The sequence below is a fragment of the Aphis gossypii genome, chromosome 1 (genome assembly GCF_020184175.1).
Source record: "Aphis gossypii isolate Hap1 chromosome 1, ASM2018417v2, whole genome shotgun sequence".
NCBI classification, from domain to species: Eukaryota; Metazoa; Arthropoda; class Insecta; order Hemiptera; family Aphididae; genus Aphis; species Aphis gossypii.
The window spans coordinates 45518404-45540496 of record NC_065530.1 but is presented as its reverse complement, the minus strand read 5'-3'; the positions used below and the strand labels follow the sequence as shown (position 1 = coordinate 45540496).

General features: G+C 22.2%; 1 protein-coding gene across 1 annotated transcript in view; it reads right to left on the bottom strand.

Annotated features, from left to right (window-relative positions):
* The window catches only part of LOC114128082 (nitric oxide synthase, salivary gland), a 78847-nt gene that overhangs the window by 44016 nt on the left and 12738 nt on the right, over window positions 1–22093 (bottom strand). Inside the window, 1 exon segment of the mRNA XM_027992501.2 lies at window positions 19933–20163. Coding sequence (XP_027848302.2) covers window positions 19933–20148 — 216 coding nt within the window. The 5' untranslated portion in view covers window positions 20149–20163.

The following is a 22093-nucleotide window of genomic DNA, read 5'->3' as shown; positions in this document are numbered from 1 at the left end:
GGAACTAATTGTCTTAAATACAAATATACATTAGTAATGACTAATGAGCAATAAAACAAAGACGTTTGTATATATATTATTTTACTTTAATCGTTTGATCAATACAATAATTGTATGTTTTTTTCTTTAAGTAATATATTATACCTATTTTAATTTTAAATGAATTACAATAAATTATACTCAATATAGTTGATCTTTCTCTTTTTCTTCTAATAAAATATTGATTACTTAGTATTTATAGTTTTGATTGTTCAATTTTTTTTTTATTTGGTTGACAATATTTTAATGTCACGTACCAATAATAATAATAATAAAACAATTAGGATCCATACGTGCATGCGTGAAAATGCACAACAATCGCATTAGCTTTTAATTTATTTTGTAATTTTTACAATGAAATAAAATTGCAGTTTTTTAATCACCATAAAAATATAGATATTATGATCAAGAATATATATAATTATTTTATATCTAATTACTTACTAGTAATGACTAATGAATATATTATACATTTTAAAATTCGAGGATTATTTTTATTCAATAACTCTTTGTTAGTTAAATTCTTATTTCAAATTCAAATATTTTTCAACATTTTTATTTAGAATGAATTTTTAATTTATTTTTGTTTTTATTTTATACCATATTTATTTGGAGCTATTTTCAATATTCTAAATACGAAATCCTTATTTTATAGATAGGTAATAATTGTATGTTTTATTTCGTAACAAAAGTACACTGACTAATAAAAATTTAAAAACCCAAACAAAATCTCAAAACCACAAAAAACATAAGGACAATATTTATGACAAATATTTTGTAACCTTTAGGGTTAAGTGTTCTCTCAAGAGGACAATACTATAGTGCTTCTACTGAACATCAGCGCTTCTTGGTTACGAAAAAACAAATGTCAGTTATTCACAATCACATTGTCTCAATGACTATAATAATACTTCAAACTAAAGGATTTGAATGTCAACAAAAATCACAATACACATATAATTTTTAGGTCATTGGACTCGTAAAAATGTGTCATTGTTTGCTTATTGAATGCCTAACAGAGGATTAAACATGATTACTGTTAGATATCAATTAATATTTATTATTCGTTTATTCAGATTATTTAACGAATTACCCAACTCAAATCAAATAATGAAAGAAGTACAATATTATTAGGAAGTATATTAAAATACTTAAAATACATTATAAAATTATTTAATATTACCTCAAATATTCTGATTTATAAATTAAAAGATTTTAATTAAGTACAATATCAATATTTTTAATTTTATTTTTAAATGTTTACATATTATTAAAAACGTATTCCAATTTCCAATGTGTCAATAAGTCGGGAATCAATTGACCCTTTTTTACTTTTAAAATTAAAATGTTTTAGTGCTATGTCGCTATGATATTAAGAAAAATGCGTTTTAATTGTATGAACAATAAGTTAAACATGATGAGATTCAAAGACTTATAATATAATATTATTATTATATAATAAGACAGCATGGCGCCTGATTACTCAATAAATACTGACTGCATTCGATTAATTAAATTTGTTTATAGACTCAAAAGCTATTAATCATTTCTTATTTTAAATGAAACGAGTCAATATGTAAATACTTCAAATATACTTTTATTTTAAACACAAATATTTTATGCATCGTGTTTTTAAATTGATATATATTTTACAATCGATTACGTTGTGCCGTGTAGAGTCACGGTAGTATCCTAGAAACTAATTTTTTTTTTAATTGTATTTCTTAAGCAATCAATATTTTATCAAACTATATATATATATAAATCATAATAAATAAAATTCAATTATTAACATAGATACTATTGGTGATGAAGAAACGATAATAATAATAACAATAAAAATAAAAATACTTGGCACCGCAATATTTTGCACAGTCATTGAACGTATTTTTACCATAAATAGAGGAAGAAAAATGAGGTGTAAAATGGATATTTGATTGAAAGCAATTTTTGAACATTATGTATTTATTCATACAAAATAACACTGAGATTCGAATTATAAAAATATCAATGATTTATTATAAGTTTAATAGTTCTATATTATGTTTCATTTTACAGTGATGAACTTTAAGACTTTAATTATTATTTTTTGATTTTTGTTCCGCAAGTCTTTGTATACTTGTACACAAAGTAATAAACGATTTTTTCATGTTAAATTTAAATAGTTTTAATATTACATCATACTATTATAAATTATATTCGTACTATTTTATTATAATAGTTTAAGAATTAAAAATATATTATTTGGTGCATTTGGTATTTAAAATAAAGGAACAAAGAGGTTAAATAAGTAAAAATAAAAATAATAGATACTAATAAGAATTGGAATATTATATATTAAAGCACTTCAAATTATATTAATACTTAATCGATTTTTGTTTTTTACAATTGACGGAAAACATCGAAACAATAAAAATCACACGTGTAAAATGACCATTTTTTTTTTTTTTTTTTGAGAGAGAGAGAGAGAGAGAGAGACAATATTGTGGAAAGTATACTTAATAACTTTAAATTTGGTATTCATTTTAATCACTCGATTTTCACGTACATTACATACATTTATATGTTATAATGATAACTTATTTTAAAAATAGATGAAGGTCACAGGTAGTTTATATACCTAACCTCCTATAGTTGCACCCTTTTTTCACCTCAAAGTTTCCCCATACTCGGTTATCGTTATACGCGTGTTATTAATATAGTGTTTGGTAAAAGCATCGACGTGTTTATTAGCCGTGCGCTTGTACTGTCAGCTTTCCATTGAATCCAGATTATTATATTATACAAAACACACACACACGAGAAGTTTGTCTGGTGTATATCCTCGTATCGAAACTTGGATGTCGAAAAGCTCTATAAACACGAGGATTATTTCGTGTCTTGAGAGGAAATCATTTTAATTGAAACCAAAATTTGTGTATAAAAAGTACATTTATTAGTCTGTCGCGTCTTGAGAGGTATATTGTATAATGACAGCTAGGTTACAAGTGACACGTTAGCTGGGGAAAGGTTTCTCCTTACCGTCATTAATCCGACGATATTTAGCCGATTTGGTTAAAAACACAAAGTAAAAGAGATTAAGGAATAGCGTGATTCCTTGCAGGATGTTATATTATAGTGACTTGTAAACTGTTAATTGCATTATATAGTTATTGAATCAACTTCCTAATTTATTGTCTTAAACATACTTAATGCGCTCTCACTGAAATATAATAATTTAAACTTTTTAATATGTATGTACCTATAGAGAGAGAGAGAGGGAATAAAAAAAAAATACGTAAAACTAACTGTTCTTTTAAAAAAGTGTATCGTACGGAGCAGGAACTAAATTAGTTTAAAAAAGTTATGAGAACAAAATTTGTCAGGATCAAGTCATGCTTCTTTACCGTAATGTAATGTAATCTATAATTTCTTGGTGTATATTTTAGTAACGTGTCTGACGCCACTATCTGTTTTCTTTAATATTAAATTGTCAAAAATTCTGTTGAATATTATAAAACATTATGAAATTGTTATTTGTCAGTGTGTTGTTTTTATATTGAAAACAATAGCCCAATATGCATTAATCTTACCTCAATCATTACGCATAAAGTTTATTATTAAGTTTAAATTAATCTGAATAATAAATTATCGAATTATCCTTGTCTATTAAGATTTAGTAAAGTCGTTTAATAATATGAATAATTTGTATTTATGAAGTCATAATGCATACTTATTCTCAATATTTGCTTCATCTAATATTGACGATGATATTATTCATAAATGTGAAAATGCAATATTACACATACTCTGTCAATATGATTAAGAGTTTAAGACGATTATCCTATTTAAAATATATAATTAATTTTAATTTGTAAATATAAGATGACGTATTATACTTATATTATACCTATTTAATTTTTAGTATACTCGTATTATTATGATATTCCATCTTTTAAGTTAGGAACTAAAAGTACCAAATTATAACAGTGACTATATTAATTTATTGTTCTTAGAAATAGTTTTTGATAATAATAGATTAATACATTGTACCTATAAATAATAACCACTTATATCATATCTATTTAAGTATTTATTGATAATAAATTATTGGTGATAGCACTCCATTAAGATAGAATCAATACATTAATAAAAAAACATTTTTAATTTTTATATTTATTTTACTCATAAAATGTGTGAGTACATCGAACAGTTTTGATAATAATTATGTATATGTACTTGTTTGTTTGGACTTAGATTATTCAGACTTTTAGTAAAAAAATCATTTGTTTACATTATAACTGAATAAATTAATAATTTAATACACAATAAAATATCAAAAAGTATTTTATACTGGGTGGTTATTTTATTAAATAACACCTATTATTTCAAAATCTATTAATGTTTTTGGAAATATTTTTTTTTTACATAAATAGTCAAAATAAAATTAAAAAAAAAAGTTTATAGGTAATGATAAAAAATACTAAGAATAAAATGGATTTGAAAAAAAAAATGTTGTTTTATTTCGACTCGATTAAGTAAAAAAACATATTTTTAAAAACATTACAGATTTTGTTGTTTGATAAAAGAATTACCCTGTAAACTACATTGAAAAAAGTAAAATCAATAAAATCATTGAATAAAATTAATAAATAAAAATAATTAAAACAGTTGTTAAAATTATTTTGAAATTATCAGGTTCATAGCAAAGTGAAGTGATTTCATACCTCTGCAGTTTTGTAGATTTAAAATTTCTAACTAAAAGATTATTTTTAGCATTTATTCATTGTATTTGCTGTTTGAAAATTATTTGATCAGCATAGATTAGCATAATATTTTGTTCTAGATGAATTTTGTGAGTAATTAGTCCTAAAATGTAGACGGTATTTAACTATTTTATGTAAATATATTAAAAATAAAAATTGATAAAAATAAAAAAATAGAGTAGTTAATGGCTTAATAGCAATAAAATATTTCTTAATATTCTTTAAATTATTTAAATTTATATAATATATATAATACTAAATAATAATATACTTCATTACAGTAAACATTTATGACATACAACAGAGATAAATACTAAAAAGTACTTTTTAACACTTTCTGTCAAATGAAATGAAAACCTAACCATTGTAATATATTAATATGGTAACCATTCAATACTTTATTTTTTATTTGTTGGTTGGGTATTTTCTGTATCAGTTAATCAAACCAAAGCTATGTCATACATGGTATTCTATTCTTTGAAAATTACATTAATTCAACTGAGTGGGTACAAAGATTAATCATATAATTATAGTGTTGACAAATAACCAATGTGATTTTGAAAGTAGACTAGTTGTTACGTGGTAGCCTTACGCGAAAAATCGAAATCAGCATTTTTTTCCCCCAAAAAGTTCGAAGTGTATTAATCGTAACGCATTTGGCAACATTGAATTATTGTCTTATAGACTATCGAATTTCAACGTAAAACCCTTATTCCAGTCAATTTCCTTCATCTATTCTTTATCCACGAAATCACATAATATGTTCTCATGGACTGGTGCTTTTCCCCGACTATTTTCGTGTTAAATGTCGTTCACCTTTAAGTTTAAATTATAAATCTGATTACTGGTTTAAACTCAACACCTTCTAAGATAACACAAAAATTCATTAACTACTCACTTTTAGTAGATAAGTAAGTAGTAAATGAAACTTAATATGCGATCTACCACCTACACGTAAATCAAAAGTTACAATATTTCTGTATTATCGTTAAATACTCTAAAAGTTTGAGTAATTTTTAAGGTTTAGTTTTCTTATAATTTTCATAAAACAAATTAAAAAATATCTTAATCTTGTTCATGGTATAAAATGATTAAAAATATATGATATCTACTAGAAAATCTTTATACCTAGTATTACAATAACTAGCAACCACGGTATAAATAATTAATAACCTTTTGGTATTCTGCGCAGAAATATATAAATGTATAAAAATTAAAAATGTTTGACAATACTTTAAATAATAGTAATCATATTTTTCATGAAATTTCTTTAACTACATTATCAAAAATTTTCGAGAATTTTACATTACTGATAATTTGTTTCGTATAACCTAACTTGTTATTTAAAAAGAACATAAACCTAAAATTTAAATTTCAGCACTTTAAATAATGAAACTATCGTAATGTAGCACTCAAATACATATTATATAATATTTTATTTAGTGTTTATTTTTCGTTAAATAATCGATATTTATGATAATTATCAAACATTTTTATATTTTAAACCAATACAAACCAGATTTTTTTTTATATAGACGGTAACAGTTTGTCACAATCATTCCTCGCTATTATACTTATACATAGTATAATAATTGCGTACAGAAGGTTTGGTTTAGAGGGATAAATATTTATATTTTTAAAAACTCATTACAATAAGTCAATGAGATAAAACAGTTTTTTTCAGAAAAATTTCGTGATAAAAATAACGAAATGATGACATAATATTATACTATTCATTTTTAACATGTCTGGAAAAAATTTTTTTCATTGTTATATACTAGTTTTTTAAAAATACTAAATTACCAACAAAAATTGAGTATTAAAAAATGTTTAAAATGAAAACTGATTCTCAAGTCGATTCGTCTTGTATTATATTGCGTATAACGTAACAACGATCATCTATTTTTGTTGTAAAATGAAATCTGATATCATAATATAATGGTTGTACATAGAACGGATAAGAAATAATAAACGATCTTTTGCAATTATTTAATTCCTTATACCTATATATTTTTTAATCGGTTATTTATATTAGTTACGAATACTTTGAGTGTTTTAACATAACGAACTAGGTTTTTGTTTTTTTTTTAATTATATTAAATTTATAGATTTTCGATTATTGACGTTTACACAACAATAACGTTAATAATAATTAAAATGAAACATATGTTTTTGATTTCAAGTAGGGTGACGAATATATTGACTTAACGATGATGTTTGTTTTGTATATAGGTATAGTAGAAAAATAGTTTGATTTTTAACTTTAATATGTTTTTCTGAATTTGGTTAAAATTAGAACGATTCAAAAGTAAAAATTACTCAGTTTACTCCATTTTTTATTTTATTATGTCAAGCTATATTTTATTGTCTGAAACTAACATGTACCTACCTCTATTTTATTATTTTAAAGTATTTGAAATGCTACAATTAAAGATTTTCTGTATCTATAATATTTGATTTATACATCAATGGTATGTATTATATATAGTATAATATTTTATTGTTTGTAATTTATTCAAACAATCTATTAATTACGAGGAAAATATTACTTTATTTTTTTGTAGTTTCAATAATATTATATTTTATTATTAGTATAATATTTTTCAAAAATATATAAGTAAATTGTCATTTGAAAATTCTTTTTTTTTTAAATTTTGTTCTAATAATTAAATTTTTATACAAGTCAACATGGACTTATAGTCTCCAGCTCCGAGGTAATGCTAAATAATTTAATAATGACAAAATTCAAATCTTTCAAATTAATATCCTTTGTAAAATCACCAATTTACCACTCAACATCTCAAATCTAACATAACATACTGATCCAAAAATAAAAACAATCCATGAAGAAGCAGTAACCTCTTTTAAACAATTCCATCACAGAATTTCGTTTTATATCAACCCTCTCATATCTACTCTTGTCACTCTAACAATTCTTAGGAATCCTCCAAGGCTCAAAAAGAATGATAGCGTGACCTACTTAAGATTTAATGAATACAAATTTAAATTAACAAAATAAAACAAAAATTATAATATTATCAAGTTAAGATAGTGTTACACCAGGTAACTATCCTTCTACCATGCACTCATGTAAAAAAATAAAATAAAATAAAATTTAAATATTTTAATAATAAAACATTTATTAAATGTAATAAAATAGAAAAAGTTGTTTTTCTTAAAGTGCTGTACAATTCTAGCCAAAAACTAAATTTGTTTCGTTACATAACAATTTAGAATACCTATTTAATTTTAATATTTTAATTTTTTGCATTTTTTGTGCTGAATGCATTTTATTGCATTTTTAAGGTCATTTTTACAAATGTAAAGTTAACAATATAAATTAAATATATTAAATTTATTTAATTTGTATATTTAAACTAATTTTTTTTTATTTTAAGCTTTTTTTGAATATGACGTGTTATATAGTTATACATAAAATATTGCTTAATTAGTGAAAAACGAAGTTTATAGGAATATACGTTATTTATACGTTATTTACTTTGCAAAAATGTAAATAATTTATAGATTCTTTTATTCATATTCAGTGTATACTTTGATATAAAAATAGATTTTATAAACAATTTAAATTATAATTCTGCAGTTACAACTATTTACGTATCATGATTAATGTATTAATGACAAATTTTCAAAATATAAAATTTATTTAAAGTTTACATTTTTTATATTTTTTAAAAATTCCAGTCAATAATAACGGTTTGTTTGCTTAATATTAAATTTAATAATATGAACTCTACCTCTTCGAGTAAACACTTTTTAGGTGTTTTGAATAACAAATATATAATATTTTTTAGGTATTTTAATAAATAGGTTTTAAGAGCAATAAATCTCAGTAAGGTTTGGAACTTAACTTTTAGTTAACCTATAATATTGTACAATAATGTTTTTGGACGACGGTAACATTCATATCACTGAAACTTGAAATATAAAACAGCAAGTTTTCCATACAATTAATACATCTATTTTTTATTTGTCTTTGGAAATAATATGCTAATAACGTAATTTATTTTACTTTTTTTTTAGTTTTACTTTAAGTGTTCCATATATTCTTTCAATTTTAAAACAATTTATTAATGGCAGCAAATATTATGGATGATCGGAACAATTGTATATTTTATCCATACGTTGTATTTTGGCAGTATATCAAAACGCTTTTGCTTTCTTCTCAATATATCCGTTCGCTTCAATAAATAGCTACAATACATTTACTAGCAGGTATGAAGATATAATACATGAGTTGCCTAAATTTTTGTGAGTTAATACGTGAAGGTGTATATGAAGGTAATTTATTATGTACAAATATGATGTCAGAATATGCCATAATTTAAAATAAAACTATTTAATTTTTTCTATTATGTTTACACGATAATAAAACCAAAATTAAATATAATGGTTGTAATGATAAATTAGGACTTATTATTTATTTTTGAACACAATGAAACTAATATAATTTATTATTTTCCAATAATACATCATATTTTATTTATTTATTGAGTATTGAAAACCATTATTAAAATTAAAACGATCAAACCTACACACATTTTATAATATTAAAAAACAAGAAATAAAGTTAATTATTAAAATTGATATTGTGATTTAATTATTTATTATGCATATTATGTATGTAGAATATATCTATTTACACGTTTTTTTGAATTTTTTCCTATGAGGAATTTGGTTTAATTAAAATGTGTTTTATATTATTACCTAGAAGTTTACAAGTCTTAAAAGGTTATATTTCTGGCTAGTCGTATATTACCTAATGTAATAATATCATATTATAGGTAAAGTGTTAACAACATATTTTTATTTTCATCTTTACGATTATATTTCGGATAAATGTTTTTCGGTAAGATTCTATACGGGTATTAAATTTATAAATGTTTTATGTACCTCATTTTGATGTCGTTTTATCGTAATTTTATGTTTGAAATGTATGTATATGTATATTATATATAAACGAATGCACAGAAAATTTAACATAGTATTCAATCCAATTTATAATTTAAGCATATCTATTATCTTTGTTAGAGATTAAAATTGTAATGCAATATATTAATTTATTTTGTTAATAATATAAATGGTGGAAAAAAAGAGTTCTCCGGATACGGTTTATGATACTTTAAAAGTTTAAAAAATAAAAATGTTAGATACATCATTATTAATTATTATTTTGCGTTCGTAATACAGAAATTTAACTTAAACATGAGTTTACATTTCTTGAATATAATACTTATTTTCTTTTTTAAATTCAAATATATTTAAATAATTGTAAATCAAATTATTAAAACTGATTTTGTCGAAAGTCAATTTGGAACGTAAATTTTCGAGTTTCCCTAAATTTTGGATCAACTAGATTTGTTTTGCTACCAAAAATTAATTGAAATGAATATTAAATTCATTAGAGTGCTTAAAATATAAATATATTATGCTATTTTGTTAAATATATTTTATTTTATCGTAAAAACTAATAAATACACGTATAATAAAATATATTTTGAAGTTTGTGTTTTTTATTTTATTATATTTTTTTAGTAATAACACTATTGGTTAAATTATGGAATTATTAACAATACTAATTACGGTATTAAAATTTGTATAATATAATTCACATATTCTTAGACCATTGTATAGGTATACAAGAAAATACGAGTATAATAATATTCCAATGTGCATGTTTGTTTGACTTTAACGCAAGACACCAGACAACAATACTTATTAGTTTTGTGTTATTCTTTCAATTACCCTACGTCATATTTTAAGGTATTTCAATTTATTCAACTATCATGACTTTGCGAATTTACTTTAATAAAATTCATAGAAATTTTAATTACTTGGATAAAATCTTAACACTTTTGATTTAGACATTATTTAACGCCTTATCTTTTCTCTTTTAGTTTTTCGATTCAATTTCAATAATGATAAATAAATATTATCGAACAATATTACATTACTGGGTATCAAAATAAATGATAACATAATTTACTTATCGTTATTATAGGTGTCTTATATTTTACAACTATTGATTACTAAAAAGTTTAAATTGACAACTTAATTTTCTATACTAATGGGAAGAATATTTAATTTACTTAAAGAAGCCTGAAAAATCGAGCACAACATCTTGCAATATTCCTTAAGGTAAATAATATAATAATTAAAAAAAAGCTGTCAACAACCGGCATCCGATCTGTTTATGATCTTAGTTGTGACTTATCGAGACGATTAATTTCATAAAATTAGATTTATTGACTTTTCTTATTTAAGTTTTTAATAATTGATATGATATTTTTCTTGGATCTTGGCTTGCATATTAGATATAAAAGAATAGTATTTCGATGTAATCGTTCATTTTAGACAAGCATTTACTAATGCCTTTGGTAAATTATACCTTGAGGACTGCAAAATAAATATTGACAACAAAGCACTCAATGATGTAATTCTGATTTGCTACCTACCACTATTTCTTTTCCTCTTATTCATTTACTTTCACTCTTTATTTTATTCCCTATCTTTCTCTAAGCGAGGATTTAAAACAATTTTTAATTATTATTCTCATTTCCTATTGTTATACATGCAACTTATTTGAATTTGTGTATAAGTATTTGAGAGTTTCAAATTATAAAGTCATAAGTCACTTCTTATATTTATTCATAATCTCCATTTGGAATTATATATAGTTTTTGTAAGAATGAAATAAGAGAAATTCATATTAATTATTGTGGCTTATAAAAATTAAATTCACTGCCTTGGCACTTATATCAAACGGAAATTAAGATAATAAACTCGCATGTCCAATTATTGAATTTTTAAAATCTGATATACACTTGCACGCATGGTTTCAGCGGTTTTATACATTTTAAAACATAGTGTTTCTCTGTTTAATATATTCTTAAACGATTTTGAAATTAAAACATTTTTAATGGCATATTATATTTCAATAAATAATTAAAAATTCAGAGTTTTTATTATTTTCTTAATGTGAAATTTCGAAATTAAAATTGTTTCATATAATATGGACTATAATACTATTTTACTTTCTGATATTTTACTTAAAACAAAAATGTATCAGTATCAAGTGGTAATGTATGTTTTCTTTAAATAATTTAAATGTATAGAAAAATGTACCGTGTTCATAATATTTGAATATACCAATATACGTATATATTTATTATTTTAAGTCTATTAGAGTTATCTGAAATGAAACATTAGAATATGTATTTTCAAATAAAACGTTATGAGAAGTCATATTATTTTGTAATAAAATATCACTTTTTTGAAATTTTTTTTTTTTATTTATTTATAAGTATATCTAGTTATTATTATATGTAGTTAAATAAACGATCTTCGTTCGAAATTCTTTTTCATATTCAATGATACATATTTGAATTAAAATTTAACAAATCCATTACAGTGACTTAATTGAAACCAAATGAACAGCAGAGTGGTATTTTTTGTTTATGGATATTATTACTAGGATTTAAAATGACTTATGTAAAAACATCCCAACGTATATTATTTTTTTATGATAAACAATTTATTATGTATAAATATTACATATTGTTATTTAAATATTGGAACATTAATACAATCGCCTTATTTCTTTAATAATATGATATACAGAAAATAAAATCGTTCCAAACATAAGGAATAATTGGAAATTTGTGTGAACTTTTTTTAATTTATATTTCAAGAAAAAAGTAAACATGTATTCTATGTAACAAACTACGAGTAAACAAGGAATACATTACCTTTTAGGTCAAGTGTTCCTACGCTCGAGAAAAATTATTTTTTCTAAAGAATATATTCAGAATTATTATTTTTTTTATACTCCTTTTCGAGTAGTTTATTTGGCTATGCATTCTCTCGATAATCCACCTCATTGTTTCAATGACGCTGGTGTGAGGATGACTTAAATTATTAAAATCAATTAATTCAGTCATATGTGTTTTATTTTTACTCTCATAGTCTGTATATTTATTATTGTCAATTTCGCGAATTGTATCAAAACGATAATGTAAATTTTAAATGTTTTAATTTATACTAAATATGGATATTTTAGAATAATATTATTTCTTCCCTTCACGTATGATATAATAACCAAAAATAATACATAAAAATGTTAATATATTTATTATTCATCAAACATGATATCATTTTTATAAAGCATCTATTCCTAATAAAATAAATATTGCAATTATTTTAAAATTGTTAAATAATTGTAGTAAACATCTGATTATTACGAATATAATAATATCGCTTATATATTATCAAATAATATAAGAGCGATAAAAAAATTCATTTTGTTAGGAACTATTAACTTAGGTGATTGATCATAATAACTAATAATGATATTTTTATTTTTTAGATCGATAAAATATTCTTAATTTAATCAATTTTATAAATTTACAAGTTTATAAATTATATTTTTTGTTATTTAGAATATTAGAATATTATTTTTTTAACCAAAAAATTATCAAGTTTAATATAGGTAAATATAATTAATAAATTCAGGATTAAATTTTAGGGACTTAAAAGTATAAGAATAACACTAGAAATGAGCAATTATCTATAATATTATAACAATATTAAATAATCATTGATTCTTAGTAATGTTAACCTATGAATACCATCATTATTAATTTACATGGTTTGTAGTGATAATCAGTATAGGTAGACTAATAAAAAAGTTGACTATATTTGTGTTGAACTTAGTGAAGGTTTTCGTTATTTTCTTTTTTATTACAATAATAATGATCAAAAATAATGTGTATAATTTTTTTTATGAAAATGTGTTTCTTATGCGAGTTTTTGTGCCTTAGTGTTTCATAGTATACCATTGCCAAGTTATTCACAACAAAAATAATGTGCGTTTTTACAAACGTTGTAATGGTTAAATCTCCGTTTCAATTTTCTTACCTAACCAAGTTTTTTTTTTTTTTAAGAAATATGGAAAGTTTTATGTTATTATCTGATTATATTCTTAAATGTTTGTATAATATACTTTATACTGCAGAGAGACATTACTTTAGATGAATATAAACATGTTAATTTCTAGATATTGTAATAAAAATAATAATAACAAATATATTCAGTAACAGTAGCATAACACCTATTTTAAATCAACTATTCAGTTAATTATGTAATTAAAATAAACAAACTCCTTTGTATAAAGGCAAACATTTTTATGTTTAGTATTTTAAAGATATATAAATCCAAATGTTTAGATTTATCAAATATTTGCATTAAATAATTCAATTTTCTCTAATGGTATATTTTTATGTATGTAATTAATCGAATGCTTTCAAATTAATTTACTTAATTTTAAATACATATTTATTATAGTATTGCTGTTGATTTCGGAAATGTTAAACATTCGATAAAGATTAGAACTTTTGAAATTAATTTGGACTCGGTATACATTAATGACTATAAAATAATTATACATACGGAAATGATGATGATTATCACTATATAGATTCCATAAATAATTAAAAACTTTAACATTAAGACAAAATAAATGAAGTATCAAATACTCTTGTATTTTATGTGGAGAACATATTTTATTAAAATTGAGAATATACATTATACATTATATTTTATAAATCTACCATTTTGTCTATTAAAATGAGTATATAAAATTAGCTGAATTCATGTTTAGGAATTATATTAAATCATGTTATAAATCCATTTTAAATTGATTTTTGAAAATCTATTTTCTTTAGCTTATAATTAATTAGTGTTGTGTTATTTAAAAATAAATCTAACCAAAATATGAAGTTTTTTTTAACTTTTTCTGAAATTGGAATAATTGTAATCTATGAAACTTACATAAACACACCGATTTATTAGTTTATACTTAACAAATATTTTTTTTTTTTTTTTTGTAATTTATTATTTGTTGAATAAAAGTTACAGTTAGTTTTTATATTATTTATATAATACACGAATACAATACAATATCATTTCTATCATTGTATGTATTTTATAATTAAAAATACACTAGTTCGAAACAATCTAGATTCATTTTAATTATTGAGTTTGATAATTAAAAATCAGATTCCAGGACAAACAAGAACTTTTATTAACTTGGAATGACATTTTTTTTTTAGTTAAAAGTTTTTCTTTTATTTAATTTAATCGATTTATAATTTATAAGATTATAATTTCTAAATTCTTACTGTAAATAATTTGAGTATATAAATGCTGTATCGTAATTAAATATATATACATATTATAAAAAAAAAAAAAAAAAAAATGTTATATTAAAATCTAAAAATATTAAATAACATTAATAGTAATATTATAGTAATTATTAAACTTAAGTATGTATTTTTGTATTTTTACATGAAATTATAATTTCATGTTTGACAAGTTCATAAATTATTACAAGACAAAATCAGATTTAATCGTAAAATAGCAAATTATCACACCACAGCATTTTCACAGAAGAATACGTCAAACATATTTCTCTTTTTATATTGAATAATATATATTATACACGGCTTGAGTTCCGAATTCTTGATAGTAAAATATTTTTAAGAAAACAACACATTTCTATTTCTTATTTCCATTCCCTTGTGTTTATTTTTAAGAATATTGCAGGTGGTACTTAAAGAAATTATTTTCTCGCGTGGATTACATAAATACCTGGTTAATGTACACAATACAAACATAATAATATATATTTATGACAATGAATAACGCTTATTTTGTATTTTTATATACATAGATTTATTTATTTTTTTAACGATATGACATACTTTTAGAGACAATTTTTTTTAGTTTTATTTCAATATTTTTTTTGTTTTTAATATATTAATTTTTATTAAAGATGTTTTTGAAATATTTCAATCATATGAATTAATACGCTATGATGCTTCAAATTTTATAATTTTTATCGGAATCTTACATCGGCGGCTTTATACTTGTAATATTAATTAATTATTTTAACAAAAATATAAAATGAATGTGTATTGTGTAGGTAACCAATTTTAAACACTATATGGTACTCAAATTGAATATTATATGGATTAGAAATATCTATAATATAATTTGTGGTTAATTGATTTTTAGATTGCGTATTTCATAAACGTTATGATCGATCTTAAAAAATGAATTATAATTTTATTCTATTGAATAATTTTGAATCGTATTCGTATTTTGCTCATTATCCCCGATTTATATACCAGATAAAACTGATTTCAAACTTAAATTTAAGTAAAATTTACATAAAAAATGTATATTAAATTATACTTACATAAATATTAGAATCAAACACTATCAATAAGCATTTTAATGTTGTCGAATTAAGCATATACCTAATGGATTAAACGCTATGTTAAAATCCAAGATTATTTTTGATTTTTGTTATTTTTATACTTTTATATACTTATTATTATACATAAAAAAAAGTATAAGAATATTTTTCATTTAAAATTTATTGTATTATGTAACCTTTTCATGAGTTTGAAAATGTTTTAAAAATATTTCAGTTAAAACGACAAAAGCATATAGTAATAATTACAATATAGGTTAAAAAGTATCAAAATATAATATACTCTATTGAACTCTCCAGCAGGACTTCCTGGAAAGTTATGAAGAGAAAGTATCGTTTGAGTTAAAAAGCTTTATTTTAATATGTAAACCTTAATATATCCTTTGATATTTGCTTTGTCTTTATACTTGATACAAATTATGACAGATCAAGTTTTTTTTAGACAAACAATCATATCATGTTAATGAACAATATATACTTTAAGAGGTCAAAATAAAATTTCACTAGATTTTTATTAAAAGCATTTACATATTATTTATTTGGTGTTCTTTTTAAATTTATTTTTAACTAATAAAATAATAATTTAAAATTTATTATTTCAAAAGTTATTTCATAAAAATGTAACTAGGTACTATAATCATAAATATCTAGGTACCACTTTTTATTAAATGAGAATAAATACGAATTAGCAGTTAATATGGAATTAATAAAAACATAGTGTTATAATAACAACTTGGAAATTAATTTTCATTTCATGATACCGAGATGTTACTAGAAAAAGAATAGATGAACGTCATACATTTTTAATAAAAAGTGAAAATTTGTTGGTATAAAGTATAAGGTATGATATATAAAATAATAATAAATTTATAATTTTTTTTTCGTTTTATAATATATAAAATGCAAATTGATAATACATTTTTTATAAGAAAACTTAATATTTTCACCCTTTTTTTACCACAAGTCATCTCAAAATTGAATTTGACATTAATTCAGTTTCTATACCAACGCGATTACGTTATAATCTGGTTCGGAAAAAAAGCGTAAGAAATACTAAGAACTAATCATTAATTATGTGTATTGATTTTTTAACGTTCGTATTGCATTAATCTTGAGGATTTTTGTAATATTGATGATTATTTTTAATATAACTTTATATTTATTATATATGTATCGAAAATGGCAAAATATTTATTATAATAGGTATTAAAGAAACAATTATTTTAAATTATATTTTTTACACTCATATACAAAGTATATGAGTGTATACATAACATACGTGTAAGATTCGTTATAAACTAAAATATTTATATACAAAAGTACAAAAGTTAGTGAAAACATTTTGAACAAAGAAGCAATCTAATAAAATAACACTCACATATATACTATTCATAAAGATAATTCAAATTGTATAATATTATGTATAAATGTATTAATTAAATTGATAATTAGTAGGTAAGTCATAAATTTGAAATTAATAATATACATCAATAGCATAAATGACATTATTTATGTTTGAAGTCATTGGAGGCGTCTTGGAGGATTACCAGGAATTGTGTGAACTGTGAGATTTAAACAACAAAACAATATTTCAGTTTAATTTAAGATATACGTAGTTTTATTTTTATTTTTTTAATAATTTGTTTTAAAAAAAATGTAGTAAAAATATCGGATTATTATAAATTGATTACAGGTTATGATAATTTTGAGTAATTAAATTATTTATCATAGAAAGATATTTGTTAATATTTAATGCTCTAAAATAAATATTACAATTTTTAAATTCAAAACAACTTCTTGGTATCAAGAACTTGTTCGTTCTTTTTAGTCAAAGCATTCAGAAATCAGATAATATTAAGAATAACAACGATGTTATAGATTTGCAATATGATAAATCGAATAAGAAGTTTCTTATTATTAGAATACAATAGAGATTAAAGTTTTGATTTAAATTTAAAGTTTTTATTATGATATAATGATAGAGATAGTATTGTTTAATCTAAAACGACAGCATAACTGATTCGGAATTGACTTTCTTTTATTTGCGTCAAATCGAAATAAACTCGTTAATCAGCTTCAGAGTGACAGCAAAAATCGAACAGTAGTTATTTCTTAATATGCTGAATTTTTCTTTCTTTAGGCTATACGTTTATGGGTCATTTAACTTACTTTGATTTATATTTTTGTATTGGTTTGGACAAATGTGATAAAATATCCTATTTAAAAGTACTTAATAGACAATTTATTAAATATATGTAAAACATAAACAACCCTGAAAAAAATGCATAAAAAATAATGATACGCTTTCAATATATATTATTATAAAGTCAAATAAAACAAATGAAGTAAGTTTTATCAAATAGTTAAGATTATGATTAAGAACTACTGATTTACTAGATAGTGTATTTATTAAATCATCCAGATATTACACAAGTCTTGTATATAACGGTTAATATACAATTTGAGAAAATATTGTATTAATAAAATAGGTATTATATGTACTATGTAGCCATCATAGAAATATAAGAATATAAAATACTTATTAAATATTATTAGTACACTAATATTATTTATTAAATTTAGAAATATTTATTGTTTGAAGTTATGAATTTTGGTATAAAATGCTGTTTGATTTGAAAATATAGTTTTGAAAAAATTAATGGGTCTAATTTTGAAATATTTTAGTGTGGTTTACTCTCTTAAACTTATATAATCTTTTAATCTTGTTACACAAATTCTCTCCAATATATAATTTAAAGAAAAATATGTGAAAAATAATATAATATAATATGAACGCATACAAAGCGTATTATGTATATTTTCAAAACAGGATTTATGCCGATAATGTGTTTGACAACGGATAACCAAATATTATTCAAAAATATAAAGTAGGTATATTGTTCATGTGATACTACTACCCCTATGTATAACTTACAAAATATGTAATATATCCATTAGTGGTGTGTCTTATAGCTATGGTAAATATTATTATAGAAATATGTATTTTAAGTTTTGAGCAACATCGACAATTTGGGTTATTTTAAAGTGTTACTTAATTAATTTTTATTTTTATTTATATTGATATTAGGCTGTGATCTTATTCCAAGAATATGATAGCAAACTTTCTGATAATTTATATAATATATAGTATTTCTATCGATTAGACATAGTTATGCATATAATTACACGAGTATTTTTAAAAATATTGAAAATTGCTATTAAAAATTATAATTATACATATTACATTATACTTATAATATTACATTAATATCATACTATAGTCAGTTTGTTTAAATAGTTCTTAATGATTCATTATAATATACCTAATGAATCACTTCTATTATGATATAAATAAATAAATATTTAAAACCATAATATAGGTAACTATTAATATTTATTAATGTATCCATAGATATTTGTAAGAACCTTGTCGATCATATATCTTATAAAATCAATGTAATAATAGATAAAAAAACGGTTTAAGATACAATCAGAATTATTAAACGATTTTTTAAAGAAAAAAAAATTATAAATTGGATACAGTGTGACTATAACAAATATTGATTTTTGACCGTTAAAAATACGTGATCCTAACAATAGGGTTCCTTCTACACTTGAGATGAGTTGGCTTTTGAACGTTAAATTCTGTCGGCAGATAAGTCAGATAAGCATCTGTATTTTTTTTTTACATATATTAGCAGCCCCTAAGGCCATTTACATGAACGTTGTTCAAGTTCAAAGTTCAAATCTAGATGGTGTTTTGTTTTAATTAAAATGTAACTGTTTGAGTATATTGCACTTTTTTTGATAATATACATATTACATATATATATACATAATTGATAACACACTAACCTTGGTGGAGTTATGATGTAATGAATCGAATGCTTCTCCTTTGGATATGAGGTTCTTCAGTTTCAATGGTTTTTGGACAGGGACATTTGAATGGCCGTTTGACAATCCGTCGGTGGCTAAATCAACGAAACGACTACTGATCAATGATCCTCTTTTTGCATTACCCGGTATGATTAATTCTAGTGGAACTGATTCGTCTGGCGTGTCACGTGCCATTCTTGTAAATTATTTCTAAAAGAATGCAAACTTTTTTAAACTAAATTATATTAATATATTTAGATTTATCAAAATATTTAATTACGTACAGTGTTATGTTATTTGCATTAAATCAATAAATTGTTTTTATGCCAATAACATACATAACAAACAATTAAACATGCAAATGTGTTATAGTCATTAACATAATATTTAAAAAGTAAAAAATGAAATGTACAGTTAATTTTTCATTATATAAATGATAAATCTTAATAGTAATATATAATATAAAAACAACATTTATTTAAATGTTATATTTATATGTTATACACTTTACATATTTAAAACAATTATTATTCACCATTATTCTTTTTATTTTAATAGTTCATATATATTAACCATATTTAAAAATATCATGGACAATAATCATAATTAAACAAATTTCCTTGAGAGTCTTTAAATAATAAGATAAGATTAATGCATATTCGTAATGAGTTTTTATGGGTTAAATTACTTTTTCTTTGGTTTAGCATTATAACTATTAAGCATGACTTATGGTTGTTTATTTCGATTTACCCTTTTAAAATGTTTAAGTGTAATGAATGATTGATATATTTTATTGTATTCTAACATTATTTCTTAAAGGAAGGTAGACATTGTGTAGAAGAAATTTTTTTTTGCATTAAAAAAATCTGCTGTATGTTTCAAGTATGCTTCGTCGTTGAGTAGTTCAAATTATGTATTAAATTATTGAATTCAAATGCAATAATAAATTATTACTTATTACAAACAAAAACGATTCTGATCAAAGACAGCATGTCTATTTCTATAAATATTTAATATAATTTATTCACAAAGTATACTTATTATTATATTTTTTATTACTTTTATGTAATCTAAATTATTTTTTACAAAAACACTTCTTATATTATAATATATTATAATAAGTAATTATCATTTATAATAATAATAAACTGATAATTTCGAGTATCTAGAGTAATCATTATTGAACTCAATAAAAATCGATTTAATCAAATACTGGTGTTGCGTAAATATTCCCGTTTTTTCATACTTTTTTCTCGATTAATTTTGACATCCCAATGTGTACTGTCTAAATATATTTATGTAACAAATACACCCTACAAATGGAAAATTTGAAGTATTGTTTTTTCTCCAAAAGGTGATGATGGACATACAAAAAAAAAGATCAATTAAATAGAAATTAAAATTACAAATATAGGTTATATCTCATACATCTGAATTTCTCAAAAAACGGTAGAGAGCTTTATATTGAATACAATTTATTCGATAACTATACTACAAGTTAAGATTATAATTTATAATTTATTTGCTATTTTAATGTTTTTAAAATAAATAATACACTTTAAAAAAAATATGTTTGATTCGTAATTAAAAATAAAATGTTCAATTTATTATCAACATATTTAATGTTTTTCTTTACAATTAAATAAATACACTATACTATCGCCATATAGTTAGATAATTGTATCGTTAGTTAATTTCCTCCCTTAAGTATTGTTAATACAATTTTGAAACAGTTAAATATACACTCAATAGTAAATAAAAATATAAGTGGTTCAATAAACTCCTTGGTATGGTTAATGGTTAATATATTATATGAGCGAGGGAAAGGGGTCAAAGACTTGTGCTTATATTAGGTAATATTTGAGAGTTATCGTGAAAAAAGTTTTTCTTACACTATCCCGTGGGGATATGTACCGGATGCATGTATTATGTTCGTCCAATGAACCGGAAGGTTCGATTATATGCCACTTGTGTTATAATAACGTTCTGACTGACCATAATCGCCAACCTATTTACATGCAGAGCTAAATAATTATTGTTTTTGTTTCACCTCATTTTCTTTTCTTTAAAATTTAACACATAATAGTAATATATTTTTAATAATTTTGAAAATAGAAAAAGAAATACAATCGGTTTGCGT